Source organism: Aethalodelphis obliquidens, unplaced genomic scaffold (genome assembly GCF_003676395.1).
Source record: "Aethalodelphis obliquidens isolate GAN/ISIS:26980383/991018 unplaced genomic scaffold, ASM367639v1 scaffold1, whole genome shotgun sequence".
NCBI lineage: Eukaryota > Metazoa > Chordata > Mammalia > Artiodactyla > Delphinidae > Aethalodelphis > Aethalodelphis obliquidens.
In genome coordinates, this window is record NW_020837945.1 from 104205059 (window position 1) to 104227984 (window position 22926).

The 22926-nt window shown below is 44.0% G+C and overlaps 1 protein-coding gene across 1 annotated transcript in view; it reads left to right on the forward strand.

Moving 5' to 3' along the window:
* The window catches only part of LOC113623562 (NACHT, LRR and PYD domains-containing protein 1b allele 3), a 37157-nt gene extending 15200 nt beyond the window's left edge, over positions 1-21957 (forward strand). The window contains exons 4-16 of the mRNA XM_027113037.1: positions 3216-3257; positions 3592-3621; positions 7048-7092; positions 7663-7709; positions 7806-7855; positions 8142-8359; positions 8473-8723; positions 11069-11203; positions 13873-14011; positions 15309-15362; positions 15621-15701; positions 18475-18747; positions 20464-21957. Coding sequence (XP_026968838.1) covers positions 3216-3257; positions 3592-3621; positions 7048-7092; positions 7663-7709; positions 7806-7855; positions 8142-8359; positions 8473-8723; positions 11069-11203; positions 13873-14011; positions 15309-15362; positions 15621-15701; positions 18475-18747; positions 20464-20483 — 1385 coding nt within the window. The 3' untranslated portion in view covers positions 20484-21957. The remainder of the gene's footprint in view (positions 1-3215; positions 3258-3591; positions 3622-7047; positions 7093-7662; positions 7710-7805; positions 7856-8141; positions 8360-8472; positions 8724-11068; positions 11204-13872; positions 14012-15308; positions 15363-15620; positions 15702-18474; positions 18748-20463) is intronic.
* The last annotated feature ends 969 nt before the right edge of the window (positions 21958-22926 follow it).

Sequence of the window (22926 nt, forward strand, 5' to 3'; positions counted from 1 at the left end):
GAAGGGACAGACACCTCAGGCCAGAGTGGGGTGGAGCCTTCTCAGCTAGATGAAGGGAGGTTGGCCTTGTCAAGAAGCAGAAGGTGATTTCTGTAAACTGAGAGCAAAGCTGATACGGGGTACAGGGCAGGGCAGCGAGCCCCAGAGGGGAGACGGGAGTGACCCCTGACTTGGCCTCGGGCGTGGAGAGGAAGCGGGCTGTGCAGCCGCTGTTTCTCTCTAGGCTGAGAGTATGTGGAAGGGGCTGTGGCCTGCATTCCCCTGCTGTCTGCCCCGAAGTGTCCAACCCTCAGAGGGGAGAAAATGCACCGGCCTCTGGACCAGATAAGGCATGGGACCTGCTCTTTCAGTTTGCCTGCTGTCACATTCCCTCTGTTCCCTTTCTCACCTTTCCCTCCTTTTATTTTTTTTAAAGTAAAATTTATTTTTAACAGCTTAGCGTTTTTTTAGTTGAATGCAGTGGATCAAAGGAAGGAGTATGGATTTTGTCCGCATCTAGGCTGGCGTTCTGAAGGGCAGCCGGGCGTGGCGAAGGTGGCACCCATCAGAATGAGAAGCTGGGAGAAGAGAAGCTCAGAGCTGAGGGTTGTTTGTGCACCAGCTTCCCTGAACAGGGAGCCTGCTGCCAGAGCTTTCACCTGCACAAATATGGGAAGGGTTTAGTGCTTGCAGTAGCAGGCTTGGACTGGCCTGTCACTGGAGTTTAGGAGTGAATGTGACCTATTAGTAACACTTATTAAGTGCCTACTGTGTGCGAGGCCCTGGGCTGGTCCCTCTTCGCAGACATCTTATTTAGTTCTCAAATTTGTGCCGTGAGGCAGAAAAATGGTCCTGGGGACTTGGGCAGGCTCACAGGGCAGGGAGGCAGAAACAGAATCAGGAGTCCGAGGTCCAGAACCAGAGGGAAGGTGAGCTGAAGGGCTGGCCCCAGACTCCCTCTCCCAGGGACCTGGGGCAGAAGGTGGGCCTCACCTGGGACTGGTCCAGGCAGAATTACAGCCCTGCAGAGGTCCCAGACTGCCGGATGGAACCGACAGAATAAGGAGGGGCCATGGTGGGGGCTGCTTGCTTCTTTAAAGCTGGGCAAAGCATTCGTTCGTTCACACATTCATTCATTCATTGCGCATCTGTGTAGGGATGCGTGCTGGGGAATCAAGGTGGTGAGACACAGCCTCAGTCCTCCAGGGCTCACAGACCAACAGCTAAGCAAGCAGGCACTGCTTGGCAATGGGGTAAATGTGACAGGATCAGGAAAGAGGCAGGGCTCACCTACCTTGGTGGGGCAGAGGGAGACTGTGAGCAGAAGTGACACTGCGCTGGCTCTTAGTGGATACCTAGGAGCTCTGGAAGTGGGGTCCGGGGAAGGGATTTCCAGGCAATGGGATGGCATCTGTAAGGGCTTGGAGGAAGGAGTGGTAATCATCCTGGGGTACAGCTTGGGGAACGAGGAAGTGATTAAAATGGGTTGATTCTAGGCCAGTGGTTCTCAACCCTGGCTGCACACTGCAGTTATCTGGGGACCTTTAAAAAAAATACTGCTGTTCGAGCCCCATCCCAGAGTCCCAGGCATGGGTGTGTTTAGAAAGCTCCCTAGGTGATATCAGCATGCAGCCAAGGTTGAGAACCACTGCTCTGTTCTTTCAGCCCTGGAAGACCAAGGCCATGTCCTATCACTTTGATTTCCCAGCACCTGTTTCAACACCTCGCCCTCCCCTCAGGCATCCTCTCATGCAGGAGTCTGCCTCCTACTCCCCCCACCCCGCCCCATCCAATCAGTCTCTAGCTCCTGGGTGTTGAACTGCTGAAGTAACAAGAAGCATGTTTGCAAGTGTAACAACACGGTTAAGAGGGCAAGTTCAGGCCAGACTGCTCAAGTTGAAATCTTAGCTCCAGGCTTCCTGGGCGGGGGATAAGGGGTAATGCCCTGGTGCTCCGTGGTGTTGCATAAGTCAGTTAACTGACCTCAGCTTACCTCATTTGGAAGTGAGAGTTAATGTGTAAATATACGTAAAGCTCTTACGTAAATATATGTAAATATATATACATATGCAAAGTGAGTAAATACATGTAAATGAGTGAATACACGTAAATGAGTAAGTATATGCACAGCGCCTGGCACATAGTGAACACTCCAAAAAGCTGCTCTTAGCTGCTGTATTATCGTCCTCATCTTTATTCTCAAATCTTTCCATTTCTCCATGGAACTATTGTCCGTCCTTGGCTTTGGTTGTCAGTAGTTGTGTGTAGGGAGGGAAGATTTGAGAATAACATGAATAGCTTTCCATGTATTTGCTCAGGGGATCCTGAGCCTGCGTGGGGGGCGAAGCAGGACGGCAGTCGAGGGGAGGGAGTGGAGGGGGTGCACTTGGCTGACTCTGCCCGGGTGCTCATCTGGGCAGCCAGGGGAGGCCCAGGGTGCGCCTGGAGGTGGAGGTCAGATCCAGATTTGGGAGTAGGTGGCCAGCGCTCTTGGGGCTCTTGAGGTGGAAAGAAGGCTGGAAGCGGGGAGTGTGGGTGGAGTGTGGAGCGGAGCAGAAGGCAAATGGAGGACACACGGAGAGGCAGGCGGAGAACCAGGACAGACGGGAGGGCTGTGTGGGCAGGACGGGAGGTAGGGGTCTCGTCTACTCGTGGCAGTCATGGGTCTGGGGCTTAGTGGGCCTTTGGGGACATCAGGGAAAGGATTCCAAACTAGTTGTGGGAACAGAAGCCTGACTGCCGTGGATGGAGGCACTGAGTTGGGCGTGAGAAAGAGGAGGGAGCATTCTTGGGGATCGCTCTTTCCAGAAGTAGTTGAATACTATAGACTGTTTGTCCTATGCTTCAGGGAAATGGCATTTACACTACAGTATTCTGCACTGTTGTGTCCTTGAACTTTTTGCATGGAGCCTTCTAGACGTACGAGTGTGGGTCCAAGACAGGAGCAGCGAGAGCAGGTCAGGCTGGGTGGGACTTGGGTGACACCCAAATAAAGTGATTATTGCAGCCAGAGTGTGATTTGAGCTCATATTTAAGCCATTAAAGTGTGTTTTATCCAGCTCCAAAGAAAGATAAGCCTTCTTTTCTGTAAACCACGCTAGTTTGGGACTTAGTGAGAATGGATGAAAAGAAGAAATTAGTTGAGTTTGGATCTGTTTTATTATATGTATAATTAAAAAAAAATAGTTCCTACTTTTATTCATTGTGTGCTTCTCCTGGCATATGCTTTTTTTAAGGTGAGGACAGCAGTTCTGAGAGCAGTTCTGAAAGTGAATCTGGTGAGTTATCTGTGTATGTGTTTCTTTAATTACAGAATTCTAGTTAAACATAGACACCTTTATTTTTATTTTAAAGTAATGCCCAGATCACTTACATTGCTTGAGGACATAATAATTACTAGTGTCGTTTTTGTGAAGTACTGAAAAAGTGCTCACATGGTAAATAATTGCTAGTTGGCAAGCAAAGTGGCAAAACAGGATGAGCTGAAAAAGAAAGACAGGAAATGGTTGCTATTGGTGAGAGGCAAACATTTTACCTATTCTCCCGTTAGCCTGTGTTTTTTCTTAGTTGTTGTATGAATCTGATTTAGACCTTTTTTTTTTTTTTTTGTAGATAATGAGACGCCAAAACCAGAAAAAACAAGTGAGTATATCCTTCCTTCCTCTGACTTTCTTTCTTGTTGTTGAAAGGAAGAAAGACGGATAGGCTTTGAGATTTTTAAGTTGCAAGTTGCTTGTTCGTGATCTTTTCCTGTGTAAAATTGGGTTCAACATTGGGAAACGAATAAGCATTTTGAAAATTTGAGCTCAGTAGACTTGGAATACAAAGGATGTGTTCCTGGTCTGCATTGATGCCAAGACTCTGCATGTGTGGTTCTGCCCTCACGGTTCCCAAAGGAGAAGAGATTGAGGGACTGGCTGAAATCTGCATTGTCGCCGCAGTGGCCTTGGCTTCCTTCCGAGGTGGTCGCCGCCCACAGTTTATCACAGAGTAAACTGTTTGCTGCTGAAAATGTTGTACATTTGTGGTTTAAAGTTTCTGGCTTGCTCTTCTGGCTGTTTGTGAACAACTTGGGTATGAAACCACTGTAAAGACGTAGATTCTAAATATAAAATTTGGTTTTGATCTAAAGTTTTGTGAAAGACTTAGGAAAAAAATGTTGCATGACTAAGCTTATATTCTAACTGATTTTATTTTACTGCAGGATTTTTTCCCCCAGTTCTTAGAATATAATCTGCTTATGAACACAAATACTATAGCATGGCAGTCAGAGGGCTCCTTTGTAATATTTTTAAATTAATGAAGTCTCTTCACTCAGAAGTCCTTCTGTCTTTAATCTAATTCTCTCTGCGGTTTCCCAGCGGAGAACCCGTGAAGGTAATTGTAAGCTCCTTGCAATCACGTTATGTATTGATAAGAACCTGTAATTATTTCTGTATCACACTCGTGGAGTGGATGTCACATTCTGATACCCATAAGGAAAGAATGTGTACCAGCCCTCCTACTTCCAATCCCCTTTATACATTGTAAGGACTATTTCATCCTGCAAAATGCAGTCAGAAGTCTAGCCTCCAGCAGATCGGATTAGGGTAGAAGTGAAGTCAGAAAGCTGTGTATTGGGATCCGGTCTTTGTTGTCCCTGGTTAATAATTGAGTAAATGGCCACAGGGACACAGAGTCCAGAGGCAGGGCCCTCAGGGTCCTGGAAGCCAGGCCTGGACCAGGTTCTCACCAGGGTGGCAACCAGGTGGAAGACATTTGAGTCACAGAGGCTCGAGATAGGCTGATGTTTGGGTGGGAGGGCACGGTCAGTGCGGTCAGACAGGGCACGTGTGGGTCAGGGAGCTGCTGGACCTGGCCCTTGGCCAAATTAGACTCCTGGATGTCTCTGGCACTGAAAGTGGGTGGGCTGAGGATGCTTGACTCTGGAGCCCCGAGGCTATCCACAGGGCTCTCTTTGTTAAAAGACCTTTTATCCTCCACCCTGGGGGGAGAAATCAAAGAGACCCCCCCCACACACACCCCATTCACCTCCATTCTCAGGTCAGGTGGAAGGACCGGCAGGCTGCCCTGGGATGCTTACTTTTCTGTGGGCTGGCTGGTGATGCAGGCCCACCCATCATCCTCATGATCGGATATGCCTTCCACTCATAGGCATGAGCTCTGAGGTCACCTGTGTCGTGTGGATTAAAGAGAAGCTGTGGTTTATGTGTTGGAGAGAATTGCATCAATTTCTCTGCTTTGGCTGGGAGGACCTGGTGGAAGACTCAGTTTGCTGGGTGGTTAGGATTCTCTAACCTCTTTTCTTTTCTCTGCTCCCAAGGCAGATAGGTAGAAACAAAAACATGGGATGTGGATGAAATGCAGTGTAGATCAGCAGTCCCCAACCTTTTTGGCACCAGGGACCAGTTTCATGGAAGACGGTTTTTCCATGGACCCGGGTCAGGGGGGTGTGGATATGGCTCAGGCGGTAATGCAAGTGATGGGGACGGTGATGGGGAGCCCCAGAGGAAGCTTCACTCGCTCGCCCGCCACTCACCTCCTGCTGTGAGGCCTGGTCCCTAACAGGAACCAGGGGTTGGGGACCCCGGGTATAGATGATAGCCGCTAAATAATTTAGAATTTTATGATGCTTTTTAGGATAGTGGCTGTGGAAATATGATTGAAGAATTTTGTGGTGCAGGACTTAGGTCAGTATTTAAGAACCTTTGGATCTATAGTATTCTGAGTCCAGAATTCTGAATACTTTTAGTCTCTAGTTTCTATTTCATCTTAATGCTGCTTCTTAAAGCTGGTTCTGTCTTGCAACTCCTGGTTCCTGTATAATGAACGCCCTGATAGCAAGCAGCTTGTGTGGCCAGGGCTGGAGCAGCATCCTGGGGAGAGTCCACACCTTCTGGGCGTTGGTGGTGGCCTAGGACCTTCCACATGTGGTAAAGATGCCTGTCTTACCCATGGGCTCACCCTTCCAAAGCTTGTTCAGATCTTTAAAATATAAAACCAAGCATTCAACATATTAGGTCTTATCCCAAGTGAAGAGTTATTGTCCACTTTAGAATTCTTTAATTTTTTAATGAGTTCCACCCATTGCCCTAGCGAAATAATAGTTAATAACAGTTAGCTAGCACTCACTGAGTGCTTGCCGAGTGCCAGGTGCGATACCTACCTGTAATTTTATTTTCTATCTTTCTGGGGGTGGTATTATGTTAATCCTCATTGAACAGATGAGGAAAGTAATGGACAGAGAGATTTAGTGCATAACTAGAGTGCCCAAGCTCATGCAACTAGTGGCCGGTGTAGATAATAGGAAAATTCACCACTGTTCCCTTTCATAATACATTTTTGTCTTCTGGAATTCTAGTCAATCAGAATGTGAGCACTTACTAGGCCCTGGGGTTACGGTCCTCATGAGGCTTACATTCTAGTGGGGAGAGAGACAGGAAGCAGAAACACTGAACTGTATAGTGTGCAAGGTGGCAGGCAGTGCCCTGAAGAAAATGAAGGGGGAAGAGAGGTGTCAGGCAGGCCCTGCTTTGGTCGGGGTGGGGGCATCAAGAAAGCCTCTCTGATAAGGCGACATTTGAACAGAGGCTGCAAGGATGTAATGGAGTGAGCAGCGTGAATATTTGTTCTAGGAGACAGTAAGTGCAAAGGCCCTGAGGCAGGAGCGTGCTTTGGTGTGGAGAGTGGCACAGAGTGACCGGAGGGCAGTAAGCGTGGGGAGGCTGATAGAAGCTGCAAGTAGTGGGGAGCCAATGGAAGGAGCCTACATGCTAAATCGGAGACGCTTCCAAGACAGTTCCAGTTTAAGTATGCCTAAAATCAGACGTCAACTCCTCTCTTCCTTCCAAGCTTATCTCGAACTCTGTACTAGCCTGAAGGACTGATGCCAGTCAAGCCCTACCTTGGGGATAATGACTCCAGCTTAGTTCCCGACTCCTGGCCACCGTGAAGGGCTCTTCACTGGGGGCTGCGGCTGTCCAGCTGAGACGCTGGCCTAGGTGAGGAGTAACTAGTGAAGAGCTCGTTCATGACCACCTGTGCCTCGGTCCCTTCTTGTCTCCACAGATGGGGAGCTAAGAGAATCTTCCACCGAGGAAGCGTCTAATCAGGGTAAGAGCGAGGCAGTGCCCTTGCCCTCTCGTTTTCTCTAATTCATCCTGTTCTCCCTGTGCCTGTGGTGTGAGAGGAGGATTCTGAGAGAGCTGTTGCTTCTGTGCCAGAAGATCAGCTAAAGACTTAATGTGCCAAAACGGGGTGCATGGAAACTTAAGAGTCGCTTTCAAGCTCGTTTTCATGCCTTTAGACCTACAGCGGGACTCACAAGCATGATGCCTCATGTGGCACTGAATCTACTCGCGGAGATGTTGAATGTATGTTTAAAGCTCCTGTTGGTTGTGACGCTGGAGATGGGGGTTTGAGTGATTTACGCTGTGACTGACTTACGCCAATACATGTGTGACCATATCTTTTACAGTTGAAGAATGGGAGGGTAAAGAATTGCCCACAGATCATTTTAATTCAGGTGTGAACTGATGTTTTCCAAAATAGTCGCATTATTGCTGAGGGACCTGTACCTTTGAATTTTGTAATCTGGTCATATCTTATATATTTATTAAAACAATTTTTGTCTGAAAATGCCGGTCACATTCCTATAAGCAAAACTTTTTCTCTGTCATTTAGAATTTAATGAAATCCAATCTCACTGTGAACACTGTAATGCTGAAAATGTAAGTATCTTTTAATTATGAAGGGATGATTCTTTAATTTGCTTTATTTAAGAAAACAGCATTTACTTATAGGTTATATATGTGCTTTTCCTCCAGAAACACAATGAACTAGTGACCCCCAGGCTCCTTTCCCGGGGACAGTTTTTGTAAGTAATTGTGAATGCAGAAGACATATCTTCAGTAATTTAACTTTCTACATAATTATAACCCCAAGTAGGGGAAACACAAAAAGCATAACTAACTTTACACATTTTATGTAATTACTTGGATTGTTTTCTTTGATAATGGTGCTGCTTCAAAATGTTATAGCGTTCCCTTAGTGCTTTTGAGTGAAATTAAAAACAAAAAATGAATTGAAAAAAAATAATTTTCAGAGGTCTTCTCCTAACCAAACATCAGGACTAAACAGGTGTTCTTATCTATCCAATGCAGACTGAAGGTGGACACAGAGGGAACTTACCAGTGCATGGAGACTGGTCTGATATTTGAGGTTAACAGAAAAGTTGACATCAAGTATTGTGTCCTGTCCTGGAGCAAATACGCGGACCTGGTTGTGAAGCCCTGGGTTGTCGGTGGACCCTTGTTTGATGTTAAATGTGACCCAACCTGCCTTACCTCCATTCATTTTCCACATTCCCTCTGCTTGGGTCGTAAGTACTCGTTTGCTAAAAGTTTAGTTGGTGTGTGCGTGTGCACATGTGTGAGAGTATGTGTGCAACCCATACAATACCTGGAATACTGATTCACCTTCATGTGTTAACAGACTGCGATGCCAACATGACGTTCAAAGTCTTACATGTTAAAAGTACTGGGGCCTCGTTAGAATATACTGTGGACCATTCTGCAACCCATGTCAAATGGCACGTGAGCTCTCTTTCTCCTGTGGGACCCGTTATTCAAAGCGAAGAAACAGTATTCCACCACGGGGCTGTGATCCTGTACAAAGCCATCGACCATAACCCGTCCTTGTCTTTTCGAGTGTACATAGCAACCAATAATGAGTCCTTCATCAAGGTAAATCGATGAAAGTGAATACTAAGTGTCGAATACTCTGTGTTCAGGCTTTACATGACATCTGGGTGGGTCCCGTCCCTGTCGATTTAAGCGTCACCCACAGCGGGTCTGATTTGGTGCTCGCCCACAGAGGTCATCAGGTCAGTGCCTAGGTGCATGCCAAGTCCTCAGATCCATGGAGTGCAGGTGTTTATACATGTAAACAGTGTCGTGAAGACAAGAGATAGGAAAATAGCGCTCCAGAGGTGGGGATGGCACAGACAGGCAGGCCTGGCCTTGGAGAGGGTTGCCTGGTGGGCAGCCTAGGCCATCTGTTCTCTACTCCTTGCTGCTCGACATGTGGTCTGGGGACCGGGGGACCGGGGGACCAGGCGACATGGAGACCAGCAGTGGCTGGCTGACATTAGCAGGGAGTTCGTTAAAATGCAAAGTCTCAGCCCCACCCAGACCTGCAGACTCAGAGCCTGCACTGGTCCACATTCCCAGGTGATTGGGACGTTAGAGTTGGAGAAGCACCTGCTCTGGACACACTGGGGAGCCGTTTCAGGTCTTTGGGTCAAGTGTAGGGCGACTGAAGGTTTCTCCTTGGCCTAAAGCTCCGTCAGTAAGATGGTTCTCTTAGGGTAACTCATTCCAGAGCAATTTTTTGGATAAAAATTGACCTTGGGTTCAACATTCTGGGTTTTGTAGCAGCAAATGTTCATGAAGCACTGGAGACTGGTCTGATATATGAGGTTAACAGAAAAGTTGACATCAAGCATTGTGTAGCATGGCCTGAGGGGAGGGGTGTGGATATTCATGATGGAACCGGTTTTCCAGAACACAGAATAAGGCCATGATGTTTAGCCCATTTTCTGCACTGTAGCTATAACAGAGAATTGAATCTCCTTTCGTAGGCTGACTCACTGTCAATACAGTTATAACGACTTAGAGGCGGATGGAGCACTGAAATATAGCAGATAAAGCAGTGACTCAAAATTATACTTTCAGATTCAAAATTAGGGTTTAACAGAATTGGAAAAAAATAAGCATTAGAGCTGTAATAAAGTGTACTAATTTATGAGTTATAATTTGAGTTATAGAATTTATATCAAACTACCTTCTCCCAGTGGTTTTAGGTTGTAATATTTCCATGCTTTAAAATATTATACTGATTTTAATTAGCAATATGTATTAAAGTATAAAAACTTGATTAAGTAATAGGTTCTTAGTTTCCTCCTAAGCAAGTCGAATATGCTTCCTGTAGTCTCCTTAAAGATAATACTTTCCGTTGGGAAAATAGTCTTTAAAACGGTATAAAAATAATCACATCTAAAGTATAATTAGTATAGCACAGGGCACTCTGCTCAGTGTTACGTGGCAGCCTGGACGGGAGGGAGTCTGAGGGAGGATGGATACATGTATATGTATGGCTGAGTCGCTTTGCTGTGCACCTGAAACTATCACAACATTGTTAATCGGCTATACTCCAATATAAAATAAAAAGTTAAAAAAGTGTATAATTAGCATTAGATTTGGAATAAGTACTATTATTTGATGAACTTTATATTTTTTTAAAGTAAAATCAATTAATTAAAAGAGCGTTATTCCACACTTCCTGGGAAGCTGGGGTAGGGAGCTGATTGTATCAGCAAATGTAGAGAAGGATGCCACCAGAACAATGGGGAGTGTGGCATGCATAAGGCAGGATGTCCTTCCTGGCTGGTGTTTTATTTTTGCACCTTTCTTCTTGGGTTGATGTTTTTCCTACGTAGGAAAAGATTTCCTTGAACTCTGCCTCAGGAAACCTAAATTTCATGTTCGGCTCTACAGCTGCTTTATCAAGGGAGCTTGGGCCAAAGGTTACATTAACCTCTTGGGGGCATTCGAACATTACATGTAAAGTCAGTGTCCCCTCTAGGGCCATGTCAAAGGGATAGTTGTGAAAATAAGGATGGAAACAAACTCCGAGTAGGCTGGGACCATGTACAGTAAAAGAGTTGCTTTCTGTTCACACGATGGGCATGCAGTTAGTAATACAGATGTGTAATGCTAGTGCTAATTTAATTTTCTCAGATTCTTCAGAAGCAGATTTTTTGGTGCCACACAGGGTATAAGTGTTGCTTTTGGCTGTAGTGCTTTCGCAGGAAGATGTTTGGCGATCTGGGTGCCGGAAGTGCAGATCACAGGCGACTCAGCCTCTCTGTGGCTTTTTTCCCTTGTGAGCACTGTGAAAGCTACTCTCCCGCTGTCGTTCTGTAGGAGGAAGTGAAGATAATGCAGCTGGCACATGCACAGCCTGGCTCTTAGGTCTCTGACAGTTGTTGCTGATGGATTTCGAAACCAAAACCTATTTCCTCCTTCAGGATATTTCCAAGTCTGTAAAGCACTCCTCTAAGAAATTCATGAAAATCGACAAGCCTCCCGTTTGCCAGAAGTTGTTGCAGAATGGGAAGAAGTACAGGCTGATCAGTGATCCAGAAGCTGAAATCACCCCCGAGGTAGGTATTTTAAAAACCACCTTGGAGTAGTAGCAAGGATGTATATTTCTTAGATATGGTGTTTTGAAGATATTCAAAATAATGCATTTTGTTTTCCTTTTTTATTTCCCAGTTTCTAAGAAGGCAGTTGTTTTGCTAAACTTATTGTTTATTCCAAAAATGCAGTTGAATTTCAGGATTTATCTGCAGTCATTGGAAAAATAGACTATCCAATCTCTTTCCCTTTAAAAAGGTTTTAAATGTTCTTGCATTTTAAATTAAATTCTTCAAACAATGTTCGCAAGGGATATTGGGCTTTTCTTACTGGAAGGCATTTGAAAAATAGTTATGAGGACAAATTGTTGTTAGATTTGAACTATTCACTGTACACACAGTGACATTTGTAAGTGGTCTTGGTTTCTCGGAAATGACTTCGTTTATTTTTAAAACTTATTTTCATTATGTGCTCTGAGCATATGCCACAGCTTCTCTAGTCTGCATGTCTGCATGGAAATTCCTTTTGTACACCTCCTTTTGTTTGTTTGTTTGTTTTACAGTTTATGAAAAGTTGAAAACATGTTTTGATTCCATTAAATTAAAATGTGAGCCAAGAGAGCTAATGGCAGTGGTCCATGTTGTACTGTTTTATTATATTATTAGGGGCCTCGTGCCCTGTAGAAGCAGTCAGGTTGGTCAGACAGTCTTCTATAACCTTCCTTCCTTTCCAGTTTCAAAGCGTCTCTCCACACCCTTTGAACCATTTGAGCCTTACAACAACATGGCTGAGGAAACTAATGTGCAAAGCAGGTGGGCGATCTGCACACACCTGGGCGTTGGAGGGCTCGCCCAGGGCCCTGACTGCCCTTGGCCTCTCAAGCCACTGTCCCCGCACTGGGATCTGAGAGGCTGATTCTCAGCCCTTCTAAGCTGATCAGGCCCTGGCAGATGGTACATCAAAACAATCACGAGGAGCAAACTGCAACCTTGTCTGGGAAGTGGCATTAAATTAGAAGGGTGTGCTTAGAGCAGTGATTCTTGGCCTTTGCTGCATAGTGCAATTCCCTGAGGAGCTTTAAAAACATTCCGTGGCCTGGGTCCCACCTCCAGAGATGCTGACTTAATTGGTCTGGGAATGGCCTGGGCATTGGGCTTATTAAAGCTCCCAAGGTGACTATAATGTGCTGCCACGTTTAAGAACCACTAGGAGAGGGAATAATACATGTTGAATGGATGGACGTGCCCGGCAAGACACCGAGGGGGTCCCAGGAGTTCATTCTTACAAAAGATGTTGATAGCTGGAGGGCTTTAAATAGTCTACGTTATGTTAACCACATTTCTGGCCAATAAAATGGGGATAATCTCCCAGGATTGCTGTAAGGATCATACCAAGTAATGGTTTGGAAGCACTTTGAAAGTTATCAAACTGTGTAAATATAAGGTGTCCTTATTAGTTTTAGACGGTTAATGATTTGCTTAACTGACATTGATCGGAAGTGCCTATTACCAGTCAGCTTGAGATAAGAGCTAAGAATTAAAAAACAAATAAGTCACAGTCTTTTCCCTCAAAGTGAGAGAAATACTCCATTCATGAAAAGCAATAATTTTAACATAATGTGTTACTATAGAGATGGGTACGAAGTGCAGTGGGTCTCCAGGAATGCTTTTCACATGGGTGATGTTTGTTCTGGGTTTGAAGGGTGAGGGATTCCCCTGAAGAGATGAGCTTTCCGAAGCTCTCGCGGAAGAGGGGCCGCTGGTGTCTAAGTGAGGGGGCGGGGATGTGCATTTGGGCTGGAGGCCCCAGGATAGTTCTGGAGAAGCTGAACGTGGAGGGATTTAGGAGGAGTAGGGCCAGGAGAGGGCGCTGTCTCAGCTTTGTAGGCCCTGGTGACTGACCCTTAGAAGGTTGTGAAGATAATACTAGTGACTTGGAACGGAAAGGGTGGGGGACAGGTTAAGACCATTGGTTTGTGATGGTGATGCCCAGTGCAGGTCACTGATAGTTTTTAAAAGATGTATTTCTCCCGCCAGCCTTGCTAGCCAGCCTGGAGAGCAGCAGAGGAGGTGGAAGGCAGGAGGCAGTCTGTGTAGTGGTTAAGAGCTCACACTCTGGAGTCACGAGGTGTGGATTCAAATTCCAGTTCCGCCACTTCCTAGGTGTGGACCTGGGCAAGTTCATACGCTTCTCTGGGATTCTTTATCCGTAAAATAGCGATACGAGGATTTGTTGGGGGACGGCGGTGTTCAATGAGGACACGTGGACAAAACACCGCACGTAGTTCTATAAACGCGGAATCAACTGCAGATTGGAGAACGATCTAGGAAAAAGATGGTGAGGAGTTTAAAAGCACCGAGGATAGGGTGGCTGATGGGTGAGCACAGGTGCCATTTGGGAAAGATGAAACGTTGAAATCAGGAAAGGCTGAAAAGTTACACTTTAGAAAACTAGGGCCACGGGACTAGAAGCTTCAATGAGGTAGAAAAGCATTTTGGAGTAAGAGTAAGGAGGGATTAGAAACAGGAGCGTGAGAGGATGTATGATTAAGGAGTGGGATTTCCAAGGTCAAAATTTCAGTGAGCATTCAAGCACTAACCCTTCTCATTGCCATTATTCCTTATCTGACATCTTATGTTGTTAATTAACGCAACCTTTAAATTTCAGAAAATCATGTTTGTTTGTTTTTTTAAAGGAAATTGAATTTGTGGATGGTTCACTTTTAAAATTGAAAAGTTATAGTGAAGTGTATTTGGAGCAACCAGTGGAGTTTAAATTACTTTTGGTTGAAATGGATTCCGAGGAAATTGTATGGAAAGCAAAACTGAGAGAGTGTGAGTGTTTTGTATCTTGAATTAAAACTCTGTTTGGGGGTTGAGGCGGGGCAGGTGGCCTGGGTGGAAAAGCAAATAGAGTAGTTGTCTGTCCCATCACTGTAATATTAAAACATTCGATTAAGAGAAACAGAGGCCCCAGCTCCTGGGCAAAAGTGCCGGCTCTCCTTCTCAGGCACCCACCGTCCAAATCCCCAGAGTCAGTGGGTGCACAGAGTCCATATTTGCTCTCATGTCTTTTTACTCCAGAAACGAAACCCAGTCTAATCAGTTTGGAATTCTGTGCTAGTTTAAGCAGGAAGCTTTTCTATAGGTGTGACTCCTGTTCTCAATATTATACCCTTAAGTTAGCCAGTTTGAAACAGGCCCTTTTATCCAAACTACAGTTACTTAGCTGGGAAGAGTCCTAGTTGGGACTGTGTATTGGGGATTGTAGTATTTTTGCTCGGTATTCATTAATATGCTCAAATAAATGAACCTGAAAGATGTTACTTTTTAACCACAGCAAATGCCACGGGAATAAAGGTATTTAACGTGTAGCAGCCTGAATGACAGATGTTCTTCTAGACTAAGCCTCTTGGCAATTTTAAAGGCCACTTTTTAAGACTTCTTTTTTTAAACTTACTTAATAATATTCTGCATTGTAAGATGATTCTGGTCTCCATTATTTTGGCGGCCTAAGCTAACAATGAACTGAAATTGCCCATCACTATTAGGCAGCTTCACTAAAGGAACCTGCGGAAGGCCTGCCTGACACGTAGGCATCGGTTAGAGCAGGGGCTGAATTTCACATGGGGCAGGTGGTGTCGAATCACAGGTGAAGTGTCCAGAAAGAACCCCTCAAGTACAGAATGATAATACGTATATGAGATTCTTTTACGTGGAGTACATACAAATACACTTAAAATTGAACGATGTTTATTTTTATGGCTTCCGTCTCCATATGGCACATGATGCCACTGTTCTATTTACGGTAGTTGTAGATTTAAAGAAATACGGAGCGAATGACATTTCACCTGGCAGATGGGTATGGCAGATATCACGACAGTGGTGTGCGGATGACTGAAGTCTGGGAAACACTTGTCCCGCAAGACGTGTCGGAAGGAGTACTTGTTATTTATCTCAAGAGTTCAAGCCCAGTGCATTTGCATACATACTAAGTTAAAACCCCAAACTCATATTTGAACTTGAGAGAGGTTGCCGAGACCCTGGGGTTTCAGGTGCTTTCATAAATCGATTGCTTTACTTCCAGTTTCAAAACCATTTTTTCCAATTGCTGCTTATTGTAATTTAACAGGTGACTGGGTTCAGCATGATCAGAACCCGAACATTTCGAAAAGCAGCACAAGTGGTAAGTGCTCGTCACTGGACGTTAAACTCGTCTATACCTTCCATCCACTAGAATTTTAATTCTGCTGTGCAAATACGGTAACGTTAAGGATCTGTTCAGTGTTCCATAACTCTTAATCATCGGAACGACCTTTGAATCCATTTTCAATTTGTTTCTATCTCAATGATGATTTCTTTAAAAAGAACTCTAGTTTGAAGATGGGTAGGTAATAAGGACCCTAAGGGAAAGCCAATGTTTTGTTGTTGTTGTTTTTTAAAGGTAATAGGCGGCGAAAGATGAGTAGCAGCTTACCCGATGAGGTGGTCTATGATAAAAGAATGAAGCAGATTGGCACTTCAGGTTTGTAAAAACGTCATCCGTGGCTATGAGTCGTTTTCCCTCGTCTCCCCCATTGACTTCCATGCAACACATGTGCTTTTTGGGTCAGTCCTCCTGGAGCCACCTCCTAGGTGTGCGTGCCCTCCCAGATGCTTTCCCCCCGTGTCCCAGCTCCTTAGGGCTGGACAAGGGTCCTTCTTGGTCTGCCCCAGCTTACTTTTCCAGCTTGACTACGCACTCCCCCTTCCCTCGGTGAAAGTAGAATGGAGGGCCAGGGGAAGCTCCTGCAGCCCGTAGGGACAGGGGCCGTGGCCTGTCCGTCTGTGCATTTTCCCATAACGCTGAGCCTGCAGCCTTTTATGTAGAAGACAGTGAATATTCATTGAAGGAGTAAATAGTGAATGTCCATGTGTGCACTCACTGGCCTCAAAGTTATTAGCGACTTTTGGGGGAAGGAGCCGCCAGCTCAGTTATTGGAGACGAAGGTCAACTTAATTTCTTCCAATTAAATGGCAGAGACCAAGGCTTGATAGTTGTGAAAATACAGTAGAGATTTAAACATTTAAAAACAATACTCCAAGGAGCCAGAAGATGGAGTATGTACCTCAAAATTCAAGTCCAGCCAGAATTCACAAATTTAAGTGAAAATACCCAGACTCCAATTATATGAGACAAGATCTCAAGGCTTTGGGGGCCTCATGTAACTCCCCAGATTAACCCTTTCATCAAAATACCTTTTATTCTACCACTGTAAGAAGGTATGAATCTCTAAAAGCAGATAAACTCTGTAAAGATTAAAATAAGCTATTCTTCACATGCTAGAGCAGGAGGTTGTGAGGATGACATATGTCTGATTTTACTGTATGTCACTAGAGAAAAGTTTATTGTTTCTATTTAATGAACATCAAAATGAGGCTCTGGAGTTATTTTAAAAGCTAACCAAATTGGGATACAATATTTTTCCAGTTTTATCGAGATATAATTGACAAAATTGTGTATACTTAAAGTGCACAATGTGATGTTTTGATGTATGCATATATTGTGAAATATTTACCAATCACGTTAATTAGCACATCTGTCATCTCACATAGCCTTTTTGTTTTTGGTGGTAGTGAGAATGCATAAGACCTACTCTCTTAGCAAATTTCAAGTGTACAGCACAGTATTAATTAACTATAGTCACCATGCTGTGTATTAGATCCTCAGAACTTATTTATAACTGAATGGGAAACAATTTTGTATTAAATTGTTATATAGGGAAAGTTTTTTTCTTGCAATTATTTGGCTATTTAAAATTAGCTCCAACAGCAAGTAACTAGAAATAGAATTAAAATGAAATTTTAATTAAAATACTACCTAGAAATTAAGATTTCCAACCTTTTTAGAGATGACAATGTAGTAGCGAATAAATTAATAAGATTTACTTTTTTTTAAAAAACTTTTTATTTTATATTGGAGTACAGCCAATGAACAATGTTGTGATAGTTTCAGGTGCACAGCAGAGGGGCTCAGCCATACATATACATGTATCCGTTCTCCCCCAAACTCCCCTCCCATCCAGGCTGCCACATAACATTTTGGGGGCTTTGGGGATGGTCCTGAGAACTTACTTTTTTGACAGATCCCATGTATCAGGAGACCACTATGGGGCAGGGGCCATCCTTCAGAACCCATTCTTCAGTCTAGAACGTTAGAGAGGAAACTGAAGTGCGTTAGGGTCCAATACAAACGTTAGGTTCACTTTAACAGATTGGCTGTAGATGAGTGAAAGCGTCACGGTCCTGGAGGAGGGGCAGGAAGGATTCTTCCTCCCTCTTATTCCTTTCTGATGTCACCTCCAGTGTTTGTAAGGCCTTGAGGATCCTTAACCGAGACTCCGTACCCCATGCGCTTTGCTGCACCGTAGCTCAACCAGCTGAAAAGTGGGAATGTAGAAAATCCACCTTACTGCTAGGGCTGATATTTTTTATGGGGCCAGTGGTTTCCATTGGCAAACATATACCCTTCCAAGATTATGACACTGTTTCTTAGTGAGCAACAGGTATTACAGATACCGTCCCCTGGCTTTTCTGTGGAATGTGCTCTTTCCCCTAATGCCAGGAGATGGTGGAATGGAGACTGCAATTCATATCTCTTGCTGTTCTCTTTATTGACCGCTAAAGGTAGCATTTTGTATGTGGTGTTAACACTTAGATGAAGTTGCAGAGCTGGGCAAGGGCAAAAGCTGTATATGTTTCTTTTTGAGCCACATAAATTATTTTTGGTGCCCGATTTGTTTTTTTTTTTTACTCCAACCTAATTTGTGCTGCTTTATAAAACAATTTCATTCCCTGACTTATTGAATTATCATGTGAACATTATACCCCAGTTTAATGTTGTATGAAATTGATTCCTTTGGTCCTTAAAATAGTTGGGAAAGCGGGGATTTTTTTTGACACTTAAATATATATATATATATATATATATTTTTTTTTTTTTTTTTTTCTTCTGTATGCGGGCCTCTCACTGTTATGGCCTCTCCCGTTGTGGAGCACAGGCTCCAGACGCGCAGGCTCAGCAGCCATGGCTCACGGGCCCAGCCGTTCCGCGGCATGAACCCGTGTCCCCTGCATCGGCAGGCAGACTCTCAACTACTGCACCACCAGGGAAGCCCGACACTTAAATATATTTTAAAAGCAGTTATTAAAGTTTCGAATCATGGTTTCTTTTCTTATATAAAGAGAATACGTTTTCATTGTAAATGGCTATAAATGAAGCGTTTAGAGGAACAACTGAATTCTTCATGTGCTTTTAGATGGAGTGAAGACTAAAACCTTGTTAACAGACACTCAGTTGATTAACCTTGCTGAGAAGTTGGGAAAGGAGTGGGTAAAGATTGCCATTGCCAACCTGAAGTTGAAGATTAGCGACATTGATGCTATCCTGGAGAAGAAAGAAGATGTCACGATCAATAAGTTTAGGATGCTGAAGAAGTGGCAAGAAAAGGAGCAGAGCAACGCCACAGCTCAGAATTTATGGAACTGCTTGAAAAACATCAATTCAGTTGAAGTCCAAGATGTGCTGAAAGGTAAGCAGGAAGTTATCTTAGTCATTTACTTGAAATCAAGCTGTGTCTTTGCAAATAGCAGATTTCTATTATAGAATGTGTTGCTTGTGTATTTATAAGCTCGGGTTTAGAGAACTGTGCAAATGCTGTAGCAGTCAGCATGTGGGCTGCCATAATCTAAGTAAAGGTGACTTGTGTATGCAGTCAGAGGAAGTGTTCAAATCCCATCTCGAGTGCTGGCTAGGTTTGTGACTAGGCAAAAAACTTTTTTTTTTTTATTGAAGTATAGTTGATATATAATATTATATGTCACAGGTGTGCAATATAGTGATTCACAGATTTTACAGGTTATACTCCATTTGTAGTTATAAACTACTGGCTGTATTCCCTGTGTTGTATGATATATCCATGACTAAGCAAATTCCTTACCTGACTTTAAACCTCTCTGTTCCCATCTGTCAGATGGATGCAAAACCCCAGTGTCCTGGGTCTGGTGTGATAACGAAAAGAGGTACTGCTTGTAAAGCTCCAGGCAGGTAGTGAGGCTCAGGCAGGGACCTGACTGGTAGCATTCATTGATCCTTCTAGGCCTTCTGTGGTGCTGAAGCAGTGCTCCAGGAGGCCACTGTGTGGCACTAGTCAACCTCCAGCAGCAAAGAAGGGAAGGGAAAGAGCAGAACCCAAGAGAGAGCTAAAGGGAGTTGTTTCTGGTCTCAATCCAGAAAACCACAGGGTTCCTTCCTTTGTTTTAAGCACTTCTTTTTTTGTGGCTTGACTCACTTATTAGCACATTGTTAGAATCAAGGTCAAACCAATTCACAGCTTTGATTATTATATATTGTTACCATGATTAACAAATGTGGTGTTACTCCTCAGAAGCCTCAGCAAATCAGAGAGAGGTTTTTATTTGGAATTCTATTTGGACTTTTTATCCCTTAAAGAATGTAAAAGTGTGTCAGCTCCCCAGAAGCTTATATGAAAAGTAAAAGTCTGGGGCGGCCAACTCTCAGGATGCTGTCAGGTGTGGTGGGCAAGCTTTCTGAACTCCCCCACCATTGTTTGGATGCAAAAGCTGCAAGCAGATAGAAGAGCCAGTTTTTCAGTATCACATTTTTCATTCTTTTTCTTGGGTATGTTGAAATTATGTAAGTCACTGAGGCCCACATGTGGAGATCTACTTGTTTGCATTTAGGCACTTCTGCCTCTTGACGGTCTGGCCTCTGTGCCGTGATAAGGAAATAATCACAGCCTCTTCCATCAAAGGAAGGCTTGGAACTCTGACTATCTCACAAATCCTGTAGAATGGGTTGTTATTTTTTGTTTTCTTTTTCTCTGCTGTTGACCTCACTAGATGCTTGACTTGCTGACAAGGGTTTGTGACATATTTTAGCAGTGAAGGGGATCGTAAAAGCTTCTTAGTCCATTCCCCTCGTTAAATAGGAGAAAAATCTTCTGTGAGTTAAAAACAAACAAACAAAAAGCCAGAGATTTACCAGTGTTTTATGCCCTCATGTAGCCAAAATGTCTGGCTAATTGGCTGAATTTTGGTTTTTTATCGGGACGTTTTAGTATCTTGTAACTACAACCTTAAAAAATTGTACTGGTTTATCTTCAGCTCAGGAAAACCCAGCCACGCCCAGGAATTCTTTTTTGAAATGGACAAGTGACTTTCTTTAAAAGCATGTGCCCTTTCCCCGGCAACAATGAATCTCTGAATTCATTTCTCTATTTTGTTAGGTTTCTTACAGGAAACGTGAAGTTTGGAAGATGAGCTGAAAAAGGAAGCTTCAGGAACTTTTACCTGCAAAGACCCTCGCCTGGTAATTGGGTGTGGACTCCGGAATCTAGAGCTGCACAGCCTGTGGAAGCAGCTCCTTTCACAGGCTGCCCACAGCTCACATTATTCAGGGGCAAAGGGAATGAAAGATTTGGAAACCCTGAGGAAGAAAAAAACCTCTGCAATATCAAGATTTTTTTTTTTTTTTTTTTTTGTACCTCCCACTCACACCTTCCCACCCGCTTCCCCACCCAAACAAATACACTTGCAAAGGGTGCTTAAAATGACGCAACGCAGTCAGGTGAGAAGTGCGATAGTTTTCCTTTTGGAGTCTGTGAACTATGAAATATATATCAAGTGTTTGAAACATTTTTAGCAGTTAAGTGTTGGAGTACTTAAATGGCACAATTTCGTTTAGCTTTTTTCCTAATGACATTAATAATAAAGAGAGGTTCCTGTTCTTTTAGCTCCCACGCAGTCAGACACTTATGTGCCTCCAGGTACAATATGTCTTTTTATGTGGGGTGTGATTTCCACGTCTCACATTACTAACCAGTCTGGCTAGTGGTCTGTTAAAGCATTAAACCAATCATGTTACCTGGTCCTAGGGTGATTAGAAAGGAATGTAATCCTCTCCCCGTCGGTGTTGGTGCAAACCCTCAGAGGTGATTGCCTCATCTCACTGGGCAAGTTCAGCCGGGTCCATCTTCAGAGTCCCTGCAGGTTCATCAACCTTCTGAAATCACCAGGCCAAACACTACATTTCTTGACTTTGGCCCCTGGGTCATTTACTTTGGGGAGGGTTGGCGGGTGGGGAGCACAGGAATGCCACTCAGAAATAGCCTTAGCCAGGACCAAGGGAAAACTGTCATCTCTTCTCAAAGAGGACTTGCCCCAGGGAATCATGGGCCATATTGGCTCTTGTTAATGGGTGAAATCTTTTTTTTTTTTTTGGTATGTATAGAGACTGTCACTCTCCCAGAATTATGCATGTGGTGATTAACATTTTGGATATGTTAACTTATTTGAAGAAACTATAAATTACTATTAGTCTCCTGAAGACATTAGCTGGAGAGTAAAATTCAATCTCAATGAATTAGAGAAACACACTTTAACTATAGCTTTGCCTGTGAAGAACAAATTGACTTTATAGGAAAGAACATATTTGTAATGGTCAGGGATTCTGTGGAATTCAAATCAATGTCACTTTATGAGTTTTTTTTTAAATTGTTCTATATATTATAGGAAACACATGGAGTTTTAACCTTCAGAAGTGTAAAATACTTAAAGGACTTGAATCTTTTAAACGTTTATTATTTTTTATAAGTTGTTTTCCAAAGAAAAGCATAATTTCAGAAGTGCTTTGTATATAAGCTGCTTTCCTAACAATTTCCAACCTTTTTCCTACTATGGATAAAGGGAAGAACAATAAATCTGCATTTGTACAGTGCTAATATGTCTTCTTTGTATTATTATTTACTGACACATTACTTTTTTTTTTTTTTTTTTGCGGTACGCGGGTGTCTCACTGTTGTGGCCTCTCCCATTGCGGAGCACAGGCTCCGGACGCGCAGGCCCAGCGGCCATGGCTCACGGGCCAACCGCTCCGCGGCATGTGGAATCCTCCCAGACCAGGGCACGAACCCGTGTCCCCTGCATCGGCAGGCAGACTCTCAACCACTGCACCACCAGGGAAGCCCGACACATTACTTTTTAAAGCATCATATTCCTTGGTTACTATTATCTTGGCTGTTGGGGCGTTAGTTGGTTTTGCTCCCGGCCCCAGTTCTTGGACTGAGGCCGAGTGAGTGTAAGCCAGGGTAAACTAACCCAGGAGTTTGCACAGATTCAGGAGAACCTGCACATCCCCTAACCCTTCTCACTCCAGGAATGGTTTAGAGTGTGTTGCCCCGCCGCCCCGTGGATGGGGAGGTATGTTTTTATGTAAAACCAGGTGGATTCATAATTAGTTCCTTACTTGTGCATCTCTGTTAACAGGATTTTTCTGCATATTGGGGGCACGTATTGTTATTTTTTTGGATTGCTTTAGGGGACAACCTTTCTTCCCTGCTTCATCATGTGGAAGTGTGTTTCCACTCCATTTTGTAAAGAGGCCAGTGTATTTGCCGATATTTAAGAGTGCTCTCACGAGGACAGTGGTTTTCAGCGGTTGGCCCAGCCTGTTGCAGTTGCTGGAAGTCCTTCTTGGGTTGAAGCAGCGCACTGTTTGCTGAAGGTGGGGATTCCAGACTGCTTGGGAATGCATCTTTTCCAGCCCACATTCCAGGGCTTGAGCATTTCTGTTAATGGCTCTGTGGCTGCTGGTACTAAAACAGAGGCCCTGGGGTTGAATTCTGAGTGCAGAGTTCTGAAGTTCTTCCTGCTTTTGTAACTGGGACTTCCAGCCTTGAGCCTCCAGAGGA